We start from the raw sequence: 16,525 nt of genomic DNA, 5'->3' as shown, positions 1-16,525 counted from the left end.
CATCCCCGATGCTGTTAGGAACGTCATCCCCCAGGGCCCGGCACTGGTGGTGGAGGTTGAAGAAGGGTGCGGGCCTCAGGACCGGGCGAATGGAGGAGAAGGGGTGGTGGTGGGTTGAGCTCGGCTGGAGAGCGAAGGACGCCATGAATGAAGGTTCTTATCAGCTGGGACTTGGTCGATGATTGGACGTGACGTGGCTTGGTCCGGCGTTGATAGGTCGACGATTGTGGGCAGGTCGCTTCAATTAACGGGTCCCGGTGGGGATAAAAGAGTCTTCCAGTTTGAATTTGCGCCTAGGCTTCATAATGATCATTATCTATTGTTAAATTTTTATCAGTGAACCACTCACAAATACCAGCTAAAACATTTGAGACAATTGTTAAATCAATAACTGATTTCATCCCTGTTCTTACATTGATTATTGTTCCCCTCCCATCATTAATACATGATGGGACCAATAGCATTAATACAAGATTTTTCATTTCCATGAATTCTTCTATAACTTGTCTGTTTTTATCATTACATTTACCCCACAATGTACTATTTTCATTAAAATTCCCACACCAAGTTACTTTCCCTTCCAAATATTCAGGTAACTCTTCCATTATTTCAATTGATAATGTTTTACATGGATTATAAAAATTTATTATTTTAAATGTACTTTCTTGTTCCCATATCTCAATTACTATATATTCAAGTTCTTTCCCTTTCCCTAATACCTGATATTGTGTCTCTTGCTTTATAAATATTCCACGTCCTCCTCCACCTCCCTACTGTCCATCTCTTCTTACACCATCATATCCTTTAATCACAAAATCTTATGTTTTTAACCATGCTTCCTGAACACAAATAATTTTGGGTTGTTCTTCAAGACTATCAATATAACCTTGAAGTTCCTGTCCGTTAGCAATTAAACTTCTTGCATTCCATTGTAATATTAACATGAACTACTTTCACCTGATGGTCCTGGTCTCCCATCTACCTCCAACTTTTTCTTTATGTTCTCCCATGATCCCTCTTTAAACCCCAAATCTTTTCAGCTCCTCTCACTATTATTTTGATCTTCTCAGTTTTATGCTTGGCTTGGTCAGTACAGTTGATAACATATGCTGCGAATACTAGTTTTTCAACTGATGTTGTGATATTTTCTTCTGACTGTACTTTGCTTTGCTGTGGAATTTGACTTGCTGTTTGTTTAATCTCTTGTTTTCTGTTCCTTCACATTTTAACAGCTTCTGCATAGCTTATGTTTTTACTTGTTTTAATTTTGCCCTCTTCCTTACTACACATCCTCCATATGTAACTCTATGTTTCTCTCCACAGTTACAACATTTTTCTTGTGCTTCTTCTTTACATTCTTCTAACTTGTGATCTTCAACACATTTTGGACATCTCTGCTTCCCTTTACAAACTGCTGCTATGTGTCCTTTGTGACCTTTGACATTTGAAACAATGAAGTGGTTTAGGGATATAAGTTCTGACCTGAAAACTGAGATAACCTATTTGGATGTTTTGTGGCAACTCTTTTTCTTCAAATTCAATGGCGATTCACACATTTCCTACGTTTTCTCTATTCATTGTTTTTGACAATCTTTTCAAGTTATTCACTTTTGCACCTACAATATTTCTCTTAATTTTATCAAGATCTTCATCTAGATCCCATAAATAATTTTTTTCTTCCATGATTTTTTTTTCCAACACAGTTTTTTTGCAAATATTATCCACATTTAAAGACTTATTCTTTTGTTCTTCATTTTTACTAACTACCAATAAGTTTCCATTTCTCAAAATCTTTACTATTTCAACATCTCCAAATTTCTTTTTAATTTCTCTTGATACCACAATGGGGCTGATGTTATCTTGTTCTTCCTCGTTCTTAAGTTTTAATATTATTTTAGATTCCTCCCTCACAACTTTCCTCCTAACTATCCTGTCTTCTTCTGAACTACTTCCTTCCAGTTCCTGTTTACTGCCTTGAATATCACCAATTTCCTTCCTTCATCTATTTTATTTCTTCCACATCCTCTCCCTCTTCATCTCTCCACTGGCATCCACCCTTCAAAATTCATGTCTTCCACATTTCCTATCTCCATTTCGAACCATTCACGTACCAGTTTATGCCCAAATCCGCCTTTTCCAATTGCGATATATGTTTTTATTTTTCCTGCTCTGCTCCAACCACCTTTGTCAGCCAAGCTTTACAACTGTTCTTAGGAGCAGTTGCTTTTTACTGATGAGCTCACCAGATGTGCAGTTCCACCAGGTGTTTGCTTAATTGCTGCTGCAGCTAGTCTGAGGAGCTCAGTGCGCTCAGTGAGTATGCAGAGGGGTACTCTGTTAGTCAGAAGCTTGTCTGGCAGACAAAGCTCCAAGGCAGTCTAAATGACTGCCACAATGATTGAAGGATTTTTCAAACAAGCATCAAAGAATCAAAGTGTCACATCAGATATATTTGTGATGACAGAATAACATTATAACATGAAATTCAGCTCAGAAAGTATAATATCCACTCTTTAATACTAAGGTTTGTAACTGCAAGGTTCCTGCACCTCCACAGGTGCCCCCTTAGACTCTTGGCTCCTTTGTCGCTGGCCACTAAGCTCCAGGCTTCTTTGTCACCAGGCCGTCCTGTGGCCTTTGCGAACTTATACCTAACACCCTCGGAACTTCAGCTTTTTTTCGCCTTTAAAAATCTGGTTGCTTCACCAAGTGCCAAGAAGAAGAGTTGTACTGGAACTTTTGTGTTTCGATAGTATTTTTAGTTTTTGCTCTGGTTATTTTCAGTCTTTTCAATATTTAGAAGAATGTGGCTGAGCATTCCTCCTATCAATAAGGTACAGCACTTTCTGCTTCATCCTGCACATTTTCACTGCTAATTTATGGCTGATCAGAGACTAAATATGTCACAGACATTCATTAATAAATATAGACAGACTGTGGAGCATCAACATGTGTAATCTAACATGTATATTGGTGTTATAAAGATACAGAGATGAGCATGCTTTAACTGCGTGCTTACTGTCTGTGACACAGCACCACTAAAGGTGAGGCCTAGCACATCACTGCCTACTTCTTCTATGTATTTGAACAGGAAATGCATATTTGACCATAAGATGATGAAATCTTACAGACAACAAATTTAAACAGATTGATTTTCTGTTATAATTATTAGTGCTGATTCTGCTCCTCCTGACTGCATGCCACTTCTATCTACCAAAGTGTGGTCCATCAAATTCCAACTATGTTGGGTTCATTGTGGAAAGACCATTGGCTGGTCCACTTAGAAGCTCTTCTTAGAAGCTGATACATCTAACATAGAAGTAACATTTCTGGCAGGTCGAGTACCCTCGAAGGGACTGTAAACCTGTTGACATCACAGGGTATTAAGTCAAATTGTTTCTTTGGAAATCAGACCAAAAGGTTAACTGTGACACTCATTATGATTAGTCTCTCACTTAGATGGAACATTGATTGCACTAGTAGCTGCCAAGTGCCAAACAGAGCTAAACTACATTAGAAATCATACTCATTTGTGAGAACAGAAAGCCTACTTTAACCCCAACTTCAACTACAAGGTAACTTTAGGTGATTTACAATCCTCTCTGCCCCCAGTTTGTCTGATTAAAACCATAATTTGGGGACCACTCATGTTGACATCGAACACAGACCATCTGATCTGCAGAGTGTTACTGATATCGGGGAGATACTGCCTGACTATCTTGCTTCCTATGTTGATTTATTTTTTCCCCAGATGAAAGAGATTTGTTTGAGGAATGGTTCCAGGATTTGCAGCTGTCTGTCAATGAGTGCTTTGAGACCCCTGAGAGCAGATCAGATGTGGAAACATCTTTGCAAAAACTAACTGTAAGAGAATGAATAAGATGGTGCCTAGATGCTGTAAAGAGGAAAGGGTGGGTAGCTAAAGAATCTTGTGTGTCCTCTATCCACCAGGGATTCTTAATGTCAGAAGATACAGAGAGACATCTGAGGCAGCTCAATGATCAGCTGGAGAGAGCTAAACAGCAAGTTTCTTCTCAGCAACTCTCAGAGTTTATCAATTGGCTGAAGGAGCAGCAGGAGGAAGTGGCTACATTTAGAGCCCACTGCCAAAACAGACAGGAGCAAATGGAGTCTCTCCTTGATGACTTAAATCGGTAAGTTCCTCAAACAATTTCTTGAATACTAGTTTGATCCAAACTAGTATTCAATTACTACTTGAAATTATTTCTTGAATACATTGTAACTTGAGAAACAACTTACAAATGATTAGTTTGATCCTAATCCAGGCTACAGAAGCAACATGAAAACCTCTGTGAGTGGCTGCAAGACAAAGAAAAACAATCGGTGGTGCCAGAAAATGTGAAGCTTCTCTTCAAAGAACTTCAGGATGAGAGGTGACTTTCTTTATTAACACAGCTAAAGCTGTTCACATGCAGAATTAACAGGAACAAAGTCAGCACTGCCTTTGGAAGGCTGGAACATCATTGTACAAGATTATGTAGTTTTTTTCTTGTTACTTACTGCTTTTCTCTTTATCTCCTAGTACTTTTGCCTAGATAATTTAGAAATGTAACCTGAAATGTTTCTAGTAAGATAAAACAATTTTACAAATACCACTAGTTCACAGAGGGGCCCTTTTCTGCATCACTGAAAATATACTATAGTCAAAACTTCTGCAGGTTAGGAGACCGAGCCATCCACAAATGAAACTAAACTGACTGGAACAAATTACACCATATGTCCTTTACTCCATTAGGTCACAAACTTTTTGTGCACTCCTAAAAAAGGTAGTCAAATTTAGACATTTATTATTAGACCCTAAAAACAAGTTCTATTCCCCACCCTTAATTCATGATCAGAATTATATCATTTCTAGTTTGTGATCAGCTGATCCTGATCAGGGAGACTCAAGGTAGAAACAGTCTCATTCTATTCACCAAACGATTCTCAGAGATTTGTCCGGAAAATCTCTAAAACCATCGAGTCTTACCCTAATAAAAGCCTTTTTATTAGGGCGGATTTCTAGGGACTACTATTCTGACTGTACACCACTGCAAAAAAATTATTTTGCTAACTTTTGCCATCTAAGAAAGATAACAACACTTAGACAGCACTTTCTATAAGTAATGTCATGAAATTACTTTTCTACATATTTTATACTTTTATCTTTTTCAATCATTTCATGTTGCCTTATGTTTCTTTGTCATTAGTGTTAGAGGTGTAGCCCTCAGTGAGCTTTTGGCATCAATACGCAGGCAGGGGGTAAGAGCTGAAAACATCCTGAAAGACGGGGACAACTTGTTACAGCGCTACAGAAATTTGGAGACTCGGCTACATAAACAGGCTACAGCCCAGAGTGTCCTGGACGAGGAATACAACAGGTTCAATTCCCAGGCAGAGAGCATCAGAACCTGGATTAGTGACCTTACACAACCAAGGACCTCTCCTAGCAAAGACAACAACATGGAGGAAATGAAGCATAAAGCACTGGTCAGTGGAACCTGATATATTCAGTAAAACACCCATTTCTTATCTTGTATTTGTACACTCCACATTTTTTCACTTTTCTGTTATGTATGACTGGTCATCTTGTTTTTGGTGATTGTTTTACTGAAAAAGACAATGTAATGCAGCTTCATAATGCCGCTAAACATAATTGCTTAAAAATTGTAAAAGGAAAATATTTGAGCTTGGCAGAATTGTGGGTTGTTAATACTCAAATGGAAGACTTATTTCTGTTTCATCAATGTGAGACTGCTGAGAGAATTACAACAGCTTCCAAAAGGAAATAACATTTCAGGGTCTAACCTTCCAACTATGGTTGTTCGAAACGATTATTTTGTTAGTCAAGTAATATATATTGATTACTTTGATGATTAATCAAATAAAAATGTTTATAAAGTAAAATACTGTTAAATACTGACATAATAGCAGTATTAATATTGGATATCAACATTGGCCCAAATTTTTATATTTGTACATCCCTAACAATTACTTTTCTGTAGTTTATAACTTTTAATGTTATAGAAATTAACCTATAACATTAATAGCACACTTTTTAAGTTAACCTGGGCAAAATTATGCAAAAACACTTAAAAAAAAGTCTATACTCTAGTTTTTAATTTATGTATTCATCTTCAGTCAGTTTAACCCAGGGGTGTCCAAAGTCGGTCCTCGAGGTCCGGCATCCTGAGTGTTTTAGGTCTCTCCCTGGTTTAACGCACCAGGTTCCAATAATGGCTCATTAGGGGCCTAAGAAGAACATTGACATGTGGAAAAGGTTGTTACTACCACCAGGGAGACCCCTTAACCCTCACCCCATAAATCACCAAAAACGCCTAAAAAGGTTTAAATGGGTCCAAATTAAATCAACAAAAGCTTGGTCTCTTTATGAAGATAACAAGCTAAATTTTCAATTTTTCAGTCAAAAATACTTTAACTGTAAGTAGTTTGTAGCTATTACGTTTGTAACACAAAAATTGTTTTAAAATTTTGCTTCACCCAGATTTTTCATTTTTATTTCTTGTAAATGCACATTGAGTGTTGAATGTATGGACTCGGAAATACAATAACTCTGTATAATAAAGTATTCTGCTTGTGGATTCGAAGACTGATCAAAATAGCACAAAAAAGAAATGTCATTTTGGACATGTTTATTTTTTGAGGATGTACAAGTTTTCTCCAAATGGCACACTTGGACCACATCTGATATACAAACTTCAAATGACTGTAACTTCTCAGTGCTTCAATATACAGTCATCAGTGAGGGCTCTAATGAAAGATAATGACCAGAGGAATCCTTTGGTAGACACAACATTACTGATAGTGAAAATTACTTATGTTATTGCGCAATACCAGTGACCTGAAGGCACTTTCAAACAAAAAGAAGATGGCTTTCAGGTCAGGAGATAAGGAGGAGCAGAGGAGAGTTCAGCGTGAACTCAGAGAGACACTGAGGACATGCAAGGACAACTACAGGAGGAAGCTTGAGTCCAAACTCGAGCAGAACAGTGTGAGAGATGTGTGGAAAGGAATGAAGAACATCGCTGGAATGAAGGGGAAGGACACACAGATATCTGGGGGCCGGGACAGAGCAAACCAGTTCAACCAGTTTTTCAACAGGTTCAGCTCACCTCCTGCTACTCCCATACCACCACCAGCCCCCCACACATCCACACTGCCCCAAGTTGTTCAATCCACCTACCGGCATTCTCCAGCACACCACCTCTCCTTCAGCCCCCCATCTCCCCCTCCTCCCCCATCTCCACTGCAGACAACAACACCTACCCCCAGCTAACGGTGACTACAGGCCAGTTTGAGAGACAGTTGGAGCGATTACACCAGGGGAAGGCTGCAGGACCTGATGGCATTACACCACGGATCTTGAAGACCTGCTCCATCCAGCTGGCCCCTGTACTGGCACACATGTACAACCTGAGCTTGAGGCTGGAGAGAGTCCCGCTGCGGTGGAAGACATCACATGTGATTCCTGTTCCCAAGAAGCCAAGGCCAGCCGACCCAGAGGACTACAGACCAGTTGCTCTCACATCTCATGTGATGAAGATCATGGAGAGACTGGTCCTGGCCCAGCTGAGGCCTCGGGTGAGGACGTTTCTAGACCCCCTGCAATTTGCCTACCAGCCCCACTTAGGAGTGGACGATGCCGTCATCTTCCTGCTGCAACGGGCACTGTCGCACCTGGATGGTGGAGGAGAGACTGTGAGAATCACGTGGCCGTCAATATCTGGTGGACTGGGAGGGGTATGGACCAGAACATCGGTCCTGGATTCCCCGTTCCTTTATTTTGGACCCTGATCTCATCTCTTCATTTGCGAGGTCATCTCCTTCTACCTCTAGTTGTCCGCCAAGAGGCGTCCATTAAGGGGGAGGGTACTGTCATGTCCACGAAGCGGTGCTGTGAGTGTGTGTTGTCTCCTACCCTCTCTCCTGCAGGGCGTGTCGGACAGGAGCGGCCAGCTGGAGCTCATCTATTCATCAGGAGGAGCGGTTTTATAGAAGCCGGATCCTGATAGCGCTGCCAGATGGTTCTACACTTCCAGTGAGTCCTCGTTCCTGGTCAAAGAGTCCTCGTTCCTTGGCCTGAAGTAATCCTCGTTCCTGGTCTGTAAGAGGGTCTGGTTTGGCCTCTCGTCCGGCTCCACGCGGCTCCTGCTCACAGCTGTTCCCCGTCTCTTGCCTGGCTCCGTTTCCTGTCCGTCCGCCTTCGTTGCTGGATCCCCCCCCCTCGCTCAACGCGCTCGCCTGCCTGACCACCCATCGACCCCCAGTGGATGCGCCGTCCACCTGTCTGCCCCCCCGACTCCCCCGCTGCTGGTCACAAATAAATTTGAACTTACCGTTTGCTGGTGTGGCGTTTGTAGTTGTTTCTGCACTAGAGTCTAGTAAACAAACATGTCAATTAGAGTAAAAGGGACTGATTAATTATGCGTGCCACACTTTTCAGATTTTGTATAAGTCTCTTTAACCTTAATCATTATTATACGAATTTGTGTTAATCTTACACGGCAAAATGATTTTTAAGTTTGTGGTTTGTCATGGAAAAAAACTATTTCCAAGCACTGTTCAGGTAAAATCACTCAATCAGGTTTATTCATGAATTGTGCACAACTCAGAGAGCTCACAGGACAGTCAATAATGAAGCAAGTCTGAAACGGAAAGCTCTGCCAGGCAGAGACAACACATGAGTTTTGTACAAAGGGATAAGGGATCCAAAGCCTGGGAATCAGACTGGTTCCCATGCAGCTGGGGAAAAACAACGTCAAACCTTGTGCATGTAGCCCAAACAGCTTTAACTTGGTGGGAATATACAGAACTTAGAATAAACATATAGCAATACAACTAGCAGGTGTAACCTAATTGTAATTTTTCCACATCAGGTTGCAATAACATCCCACTTTAAAATGTTTATGATTGGGGTCTTACAGGAGGCAGAAGGTTAAAGAAAATGTTTTAGGACTCAACATTAATACAACCCCTCATGTACAGCTCTCTTCATGGCAATTAAAAGGCAATTTTAATCTGAAATGTGTAACATTACTGGTTTATGGCTCTATCAATACCTTCTTGTTTTTTCCAGGCTGTCCTAAGCTCCAGACCAGAAGGCGACTCTAAAATCAACAGTCTCCTTGGAGCAATGGAAAAGCTGTGTGAGCAAGAGGACATAGATGTCAGGAGGAAACATGATTTTTGTTTGCTGGTTAGAGAGATGGAGGATCAATGGAGGAATGCCCTTCAGGCTGCTGAGGAGGCCTTCAATCAGGCAGAAACAAAGGTCAGGTTAGAAAAACTGCTAGACACTTTCCAAATCCACACTGAAAATTTGGAGTCCTGGATCAAAAACCAGTGTGATATTTTGGCTTCTCTGGGTCCTAACATGGAAGTTGAAGAAAAACTCAAAATTTCAGAGGTGTGTTGGACTTCCCTGTGAAACATTTTGAGAATTTGAATTAAAAACACCCCTGAAATTTTAATGTTTTATATTTGTGTTTACTTTCGCGGGGCTAAAATATATTCAGAATACATTTTTAACCTAAACATTTTTTGTATAGTCACTATTTTTACATGGTTGAAATTTAATTAGGTATTTTTAGTTCAAATTAAAAATTCATAATAGTATTTGAAAGTGATCATATTTTCAATAGCCATTTTTCAGCTTAAGATAAGATTTATTTGTCATTGTCATCAACAGATTACAACGAGATTGAGATTTGCTCGACTCGAGTTAAGATGCAGGTTATGTGTATATACATAATATACAAAGATAAAGAAATAAATAGTACAAAATGAGAAATAAATAGACATCAGAAGATGGTTGCAGCGCCTGGAGGTGTCGCAACAGAATTTACATTTTTAACAAAGTGGTGTCAAGAGCAGAAGTTCTTATGCCTTTGAATTTAGTGCCATGATTGCCATCGGGTAAAAACTGTTTTTTAGGCGATTTGTCCTGGTTTTTATTGCTCTGTATCTCTTGCCTGATGGCAGCAGCTGGAAGAGACCATGGCCAGGGTGTGAAGAGTCATTTAAAATGTCCAAAACTTTCTTGTGGAGCCTGGAAGTATAAATCTGTTCCATAGTGGGGAGGGGGCAGCCTATGGTTCTCTCTGCTGCCCTAACAAGCCTCTGGAGCTCCTTCTTGTCCGTGGATGTGCTACTGCCGTATCAGACACACATTTCCGTGTTAAAAATTTAGGCATATAAAAAAATGTACTTTTCAAAATTCAAAAGTAATATTTTCAGTCTCCTCAGATTCAATTGGCTCAATTTCACTCAGTGAAATTCAGCATCAAAAAAAGGCAAGGTTACTTAAAGTCATAGACAGAAGCAAAGGATGTCAGATTCCAACACTCAACCAATCCAGTTACGCTTTGTTACGCTTTGAAGCTTCAGGCTTGTGTGGCGGCACTCGTATTGAAGGAAAACTATCACCGACGCGGTCCTGGAAGCTAATGATAACTTAACGGTGAGTTAATGCTTTTTTTTATGTAACAGTGTTTTTGCTCATGAAGTTTCATACATTACCTTACAGCATAACTTGGTACACTTGGCATGCGTGACTTGGTTCATGTACTAAATTGGGTTAACAGCTAATGCAATATGCAGGATCAACATATTACTTTTTAAAACCATTCTTCTTTCCCCATCGTGGTCCTGTATTTTGAAAAGACATTCTACTTGTACCAAATCTGACATCTTTTTAGCAAACCAATAGCAACTTTATGTAGTATTTTACATTTCCCAGTTTGTTAACTTTATTGACATACTTATTTTACTTTTTGGTGTGCAAAACTGCGTACATTGAGCAAATCTTACTTCACCATATAGAAATTTTACCATAAGACAACAAACACCACAATTATTTTGATGACAAATTGTTTTTCAGGAAGCAAGTTCCAAGCACAAAGCATACATTGTCTGCCCCAACAATCACTCAACTCCCAATACACTGATTTACCACATATCTTCATTGTCAAATAAGTCCACCCTAAGATTACTTAGGGTACAAATCATTCAAATGACCTGAAGTAACCTTGCCTTTTTTGCACTGAATTTATAATGAAATTGAGGCAGATGAATCTGAGGAGACTGAAAATATTGCGTTTAAATTTGGAAATGTAAATTTTTTTATACGCCAATGTTTTTTAACACTGAAAAGTTAAACTGCACAACAGCTATTTTCAAATGTGACTTTGAGATAGAAATCCGAATTTTTAACTTGAAGTGAAAATAACACATTAAATTTCAACCATGTAGAAATAATGACAATGCAATATTTTTTGTTAAAAATGTATTCTGAAGACTAAAAACGTAAGCACAAATATACAATATTAAAATTTTTATGGGCATTTTAGATTCAAAATCCTGGTGACATATATATAATACAATACTGTTTAAGATTAAATATTTAGATATAGTGTGTTTATCCTTTGTTTAGGCTATTCTGAGCTCCAGACCTTATGGAGAGTCAAAGCTGCATGATTTGAGGCAACAATACCAGAGCATCAGTGAGAACCAGTGCTCAGATGGGAACAAGAGGAAAGAAATTTGTAGTGCTGTCAAACACGCTGAGGAGCAGTGGGAGAATCTTTTACATGATGCTGAAGTGGCTGCAGAGCAAGCAGAGAGCCAAGCTGGCTTTGAGAGGGAGTTCAAGTCTTTCAGAACTCTGGATGAAAGCTTCCAGTCCTGGATGAGTGAGCTGAGCCAGAAACTATTGAGCCTGGGTGGTCACATGCAGTTTGAGGAGCAGTGGCAGATTGTTCAGGTAAGTGAGATTGAGTTATTTTGTATTTGATTTTGTTTGTATTTAGTGTGCATCATATGTGCTACCAGTAATTTTGCTACTAAAGCTTTTAGAGGCTACCCATGGAAACATTTTCTAAACTGCTGGTTAACTAGTAGTGTTGTAATGTTCATATCAACACTAGGGTGATAATTAGGTAACACGACTTTCCTCACTCCTTGATTTAGATTCAAATATTGGATACTGTTGACACTGTTCCAACTGCTTCAAATTTTGTTTAGTGCTCTGGTACTAGGTTTTCATTTAATAGTGACAGATGTCAGTTGTGGATAAGGTTGTCAAAGTATAATTGAAAAGATTTTTTTTAATCAAAGCTAATCAGTTAATTCAAAATCAATACAAACTGAACCATTTTCGTCTCCCCAGATTGGTTAATAACCTCTCACTGACACTCAACACCTCTCTTCACTAGTCTGAAGGGCAAATGTTAGTCTTGTTTGGAGGTGATTTGCCTATGAGGAGGACGCAGATAAATTCCCTTTGGGTAGAACAACCCTTGTAAAGCATCTTGAAGGGTTATATATCTGATGTTTGACATGCAGCATAAAAGCTTAATACAGTTTCTGCATCTTCAACAGTGAAGAAATTATCTGTTTCCCCTCCCTTTTACATGGAGTGATCAGTCTATTATTAATTATTCTTTTCCGAGGCACACATGAAGTAGTGGCAGCCAAGATCCTACCTAGTTCTCGAAGGGAGAACTGTCTGGCAGCTGAAGGAGCAACAGCTTGTCCTGCTCTCTCCCGTCCTTACTGATAACTTCGCCTGAGCTACTTTTAAAGTGACAGTTTTTATAGTTATATTCACATTTTCAACGTCATAACTGGATTACTACAAACCTAAGGACTGGGGGATTTTCTTACTTTTATTTTTACCTTACTTTACCAACTTCATCTCCAAGTTGAACCAGGACAAAATGCCTCCGGCCGACCCCAAGGACATTGCAGTATTATACAACGACTTCAGTCTATAGAAATGAAGATCAAACAGCTGGAGGTTAACTTTGAAATCAACGCTAACTGTGGAAATCAGACAACTCTTCCTCAAATCAACGGAGAGGCCGTACGCCTCGCATCAAGCAGCTCACCCTGGAACGCTCTGGGTGCCAAGCCGAAGCAAACGTCTCACACCGCAGATCCGATGAGGCGACTGACAGGAAGAACCCCTCACCTGGACGAATCAGCGTGGCCGGCTCTGAGCCGAAACCCACCTTCAACCTCAACACCTGCTCCACCAAAGAAAAACAAACAAGCAGCTGCAACCAAAACGGTTCCACCGACCCCGCTCCCAAGGACAGAGCGACCAGCCCGAGCCTCAAAACATTCTGACTCTGTGGGAATCCCACTGAAAAATAGATTTTCTGTACTCCAGCCTGAGCCTCTGAGTGAAACCTCGCTTTCAAACATCAACAGTGAGGCAAGTCTAACACATCCACCCCCCAAAGCTCCAAAGGACAAAGCGGCCACCAGGAAAACGAAAGGTATGCCAAAAGTGCTTATTGTTGGACATGAGGCAGTAAATGGAATCAGTCACGTTTGCAATCCCAAGAAAATGAGAGTAATTTATTTTCCTGGTGACACTGTATTTGATTTAACTCGTAAAGTTCTTTCGCTAACCACTGATCAGCCAGATATTGAGTCCTTAGTTGTGCATGTTGGAGCCAACGATGTGGCAAAGCAGAAATCTGAGATTCTGAAAAAGGACTTTAATATTCTACTGAACACTATGGGAAAGTTAAAAATGAAGTTATTTCTCAGTGGTCCAATTCCATCACCTCAATGGGGAGACGAAAAACACTCCAGGCTGGACATGATAAACAAATGGCTGATTAAAACCTGCTCTGCCAGCTCAGTGACCTTCATCGATAACCTCTGGATCTATTGGCAGTGCTTTCACCTCTTTGGAAGAAGCGGACGCAATCTTAATAAACATGGGATAAAGTTGCTCACTGCAAATCTTTTTCACTTTATCAACAAGGACAGCAACGTGATCATCGCTTCAGAAGAACAGGCTCAAGGATTTCTGACTAGGAAGGAACCGTCGGCTTATCAGGCAAAAACAGCTGATATAACATCGACTGGAGACGGAGCGACTGGTTCCCTTCCTCCTTCTCCCCTCCCTCTCTGCTCACCCACTCATTCACAGGATTCACAAGATACACATGGAGAAATGTCTTCTGGACTGGAGTTTCTTAAATTTACAGATGGAATGAATCAACAGGTTGTACTTGGGACATCTCTTCTTAGCGCTCACGTAGCAGACCTCACTTCATTTAAGCCACCTGACTCTAACGTCCCAGAGGATCCATCACTCTGCGTTTCTGAGGTCTGAGGCCGGAGTCCAGATTTTATCTTTACACCCTTCTTGCTCCAGAATGTGTCTGGCCCCTCGGCACTGCAGAACAGGACATTACCTGTCCGGATCACTACAAGAAAATCTACAAGAAACAGAAACATAAAATATAGGGGACCTAATTCAAACATCAGACTGATCCCCTGCCTAAAGGAACCTCAGACTGAAGATTTCTTGGCCTCCAAGTCACTTAAACTAGCTCTTTTAAATACCAGATCTCTCTGTGCTAAGGCTCTATTAATTAATGATTTCATCACTGAGCATAATATCGATGTTATGTTTCTGACAGAAACATGGTTGAATGATAATAATGAATCGATCATACTAATTGAATCTGCGCCTCCTAACTACAATTTCTTCAGTGAGAATAGAAAACACAAAAAAGGAGGAGGCGTGGCTTCAATATTTAAGAATACCATAAATTGTAGTAAAATCTCTTTGGGTCACTTCACCTCTTTTGAGTATCTTGGAATTGAGGTTAAAGGCCACAAACGAACTTTGACTGTAACTCTATACAAAACTCCAACTTTTGTGGAAAATTTCTTTACTGACTTGAATGAACTTCTATCTCTTATATGTATTGATTATGATTGTTTAATAATTGTCGGTGATTTCAACATTCATGTTGACAACCCCCAAGACAGAGGGGCAAAAAAGCTTGCTAATATTTTAGAGACTTTTTGTCTAACACAACATGTCAAACAAGCAACACACACTCAAGGACACACACTGGACCTGGTTATCAGTAAGAGTGTGAATATTTCCAATGTCTCTGTAACTGATGTCGCCCTGTCGGATCACTTCGCTGTTATCTTTGACAGTTCTTTATCTTTTAACCCACTTGGACAAACAGCAACCATCACAAAACGTTCTCTCACTGAAAACACAGCAGAAACTTTTAATCAAATCTACTCTTCTTCCTCACCCTTAAGCTGTAATGATGTAGATAAGTTGGTAAATGATTTTCAGTCTAAAGTCTCAGATATTATTGATTCCATTGCCCCAATTAAAATGAAGGTTGTGTCTGGTAAAAAGAAATCTCCATGGAGAAATACACAAACAGTTAGATCTGCAAGACAACTCTGCCACAGGGCAGAACGAAAATGGCGTAAAACTCAACTCCACGTTCATTGTGACATCTATAAAGAAAGACTACGTAACTATCATTTAACACTAAAACATGCAAGAGAGGCTTTCTTTGCAGATGTCAAACAAAAACATTAACAATGCTCCAGCTTTATTTGCAACAGTTGACAGAATCACAAACCCTCCTGTGACGTTACCGCCTGAATTCCAATGTATTGCCGCCTGCAACCAGTTTTCCAGCTTCTTTTCAGAGAAAATTCAAAAAATCAGAGCATTAATCTGTACATCCACTATAAAGTCAGTACCAGTGCTTTGCCCAAACAAAACAAATACAGGAAAAATGACCCAATTTCAACTACTTAATTATAAAACCCTACAGGAAATTATAAGTCAAATAAGCTCCAGTTCCTGCTGTCTGGATGTTTTACCCTCACATTTCTTTAAGAAAGTCCTGCCTGTTATTGCTGCTGATCTGATCCAAATAGTAAACTCATCGCTCTCATCAGGCGTTTTCCCCCAGGCTCTGAAAACAGCAGTAATCAAACCACTTATAAAAAAGAACAATCTGGACAAATCACTAATGCAGAATTACAGGCCGATCTCCAACCTCCCATTCATCAGCAAAGTTATTGAAAAAGCTGTGTGTAAACAATTAACTAGCTTCCTAACTATAACCAACCTCTTTGACTCCTTCCAGTCTGGTTTTCGTGCTCACCACAGCACAGAGATCGTCCTCGTAAAAGTGTTCAATGACATCCATATAAATACGGACTGTAGCAGAACCACAGTGCTGGTTCTGTTGGATCTCAGTGCAGCTTTTGACACTGTTGACCATGACATATTACTGAATCGACTGGAGAGTTGGGTCGGACTCTCCGGTCCAGTGCTTAACTGGTTTGAATCCTACATAAAGAACAGGGATTTCTTTGTTTCAACTGAAAACTTTTCATCAAAGAGGTCAAAGGTCACATGTGGGGTACCCCAAGGTTCAATCCTAGGACCCCTTTTATTCAATATTTATATGCTCCCACTAGCTCAGGTTATAGCAGGAAATAATATTAGCTACCATAACTATGCAGATGACACACAGCTCTACATTACGATGTCACCAGGTGACTCAGAGCCAATCCAATCACTGAACAGATGCTTAGAGCAGATAAATGTGTGGATGTGCCAAAACCTTCTCCAGCTGAACAGAAACAAAACTGAAGTTATTATTTTTGGACCTAAAGAGGAACGATCTAGAGTCAACGCACAGCTTCAGTT

At 40.0% G+C, this 16,525-nt stretch overlaps 1 protein-coding gene across 3 annotated transcripts in view; it reads left to right on the top strand.

Moving 5' to 3' along the window:
- LOC102219109 overlaps positions 1-16,525 on the top strand; it is a 314,558-nt gene that overhangs the window by 191,610 nt on the left and 106,423 nt on the right. For 2 of the 3 annotated variants that reach the window (XM_023352126.1, XM_023352127.1), the window contains 6 exons: positions 3,752-3,864; positions 3,952-4,154; positions 4,287-4,394; positions 5,211-5,490; positions 9,098-9,427; positions 11,453-11,782. In XM_023352126.1, coding sequence (XP_023207894.1) covers positions 3,752-3,864; positions 3,952-4,154; positions 4,287-4,394; positions 5,211-5,490; positions 9,098-9,427; positions 11,453-11,782 — 1,364 coding nt within the window. The remainder of the gene's footprint in view (positions 1-3,751; positions 3,865-3,951; positions 4,155-4,286; positions 4,395-5,210; positions 5,491-9,097; positions 9,428-11,452; positions 11,783-16,525) is intronic. The other variant, XM_023352128.1, reaches the window with a different exon arrangement.

The sequence above is a fragment of the Xiphophorus maculatus genome, chromosome 19, assembly GCF_002775205.1.
Source record: "Xiphophorus maculatus strain JP 163 A chromosome 19, X_maculatus-5.0-male, whole genome shotgun sequence".
In the NCBI taxonomy this organism is placed as follows: Eukaryota; Metazoa; Chordata; class Actinopteri; order Cyprinodontiformes; family Poeciliidae; genus Xiphophorus; species Xiphophorus maculatus.
The sequence above is the reverse complement of the archived record's forward strand: the minus strand, read 5'-3'. Positions and strand labels throughout refer to the sequence as shown.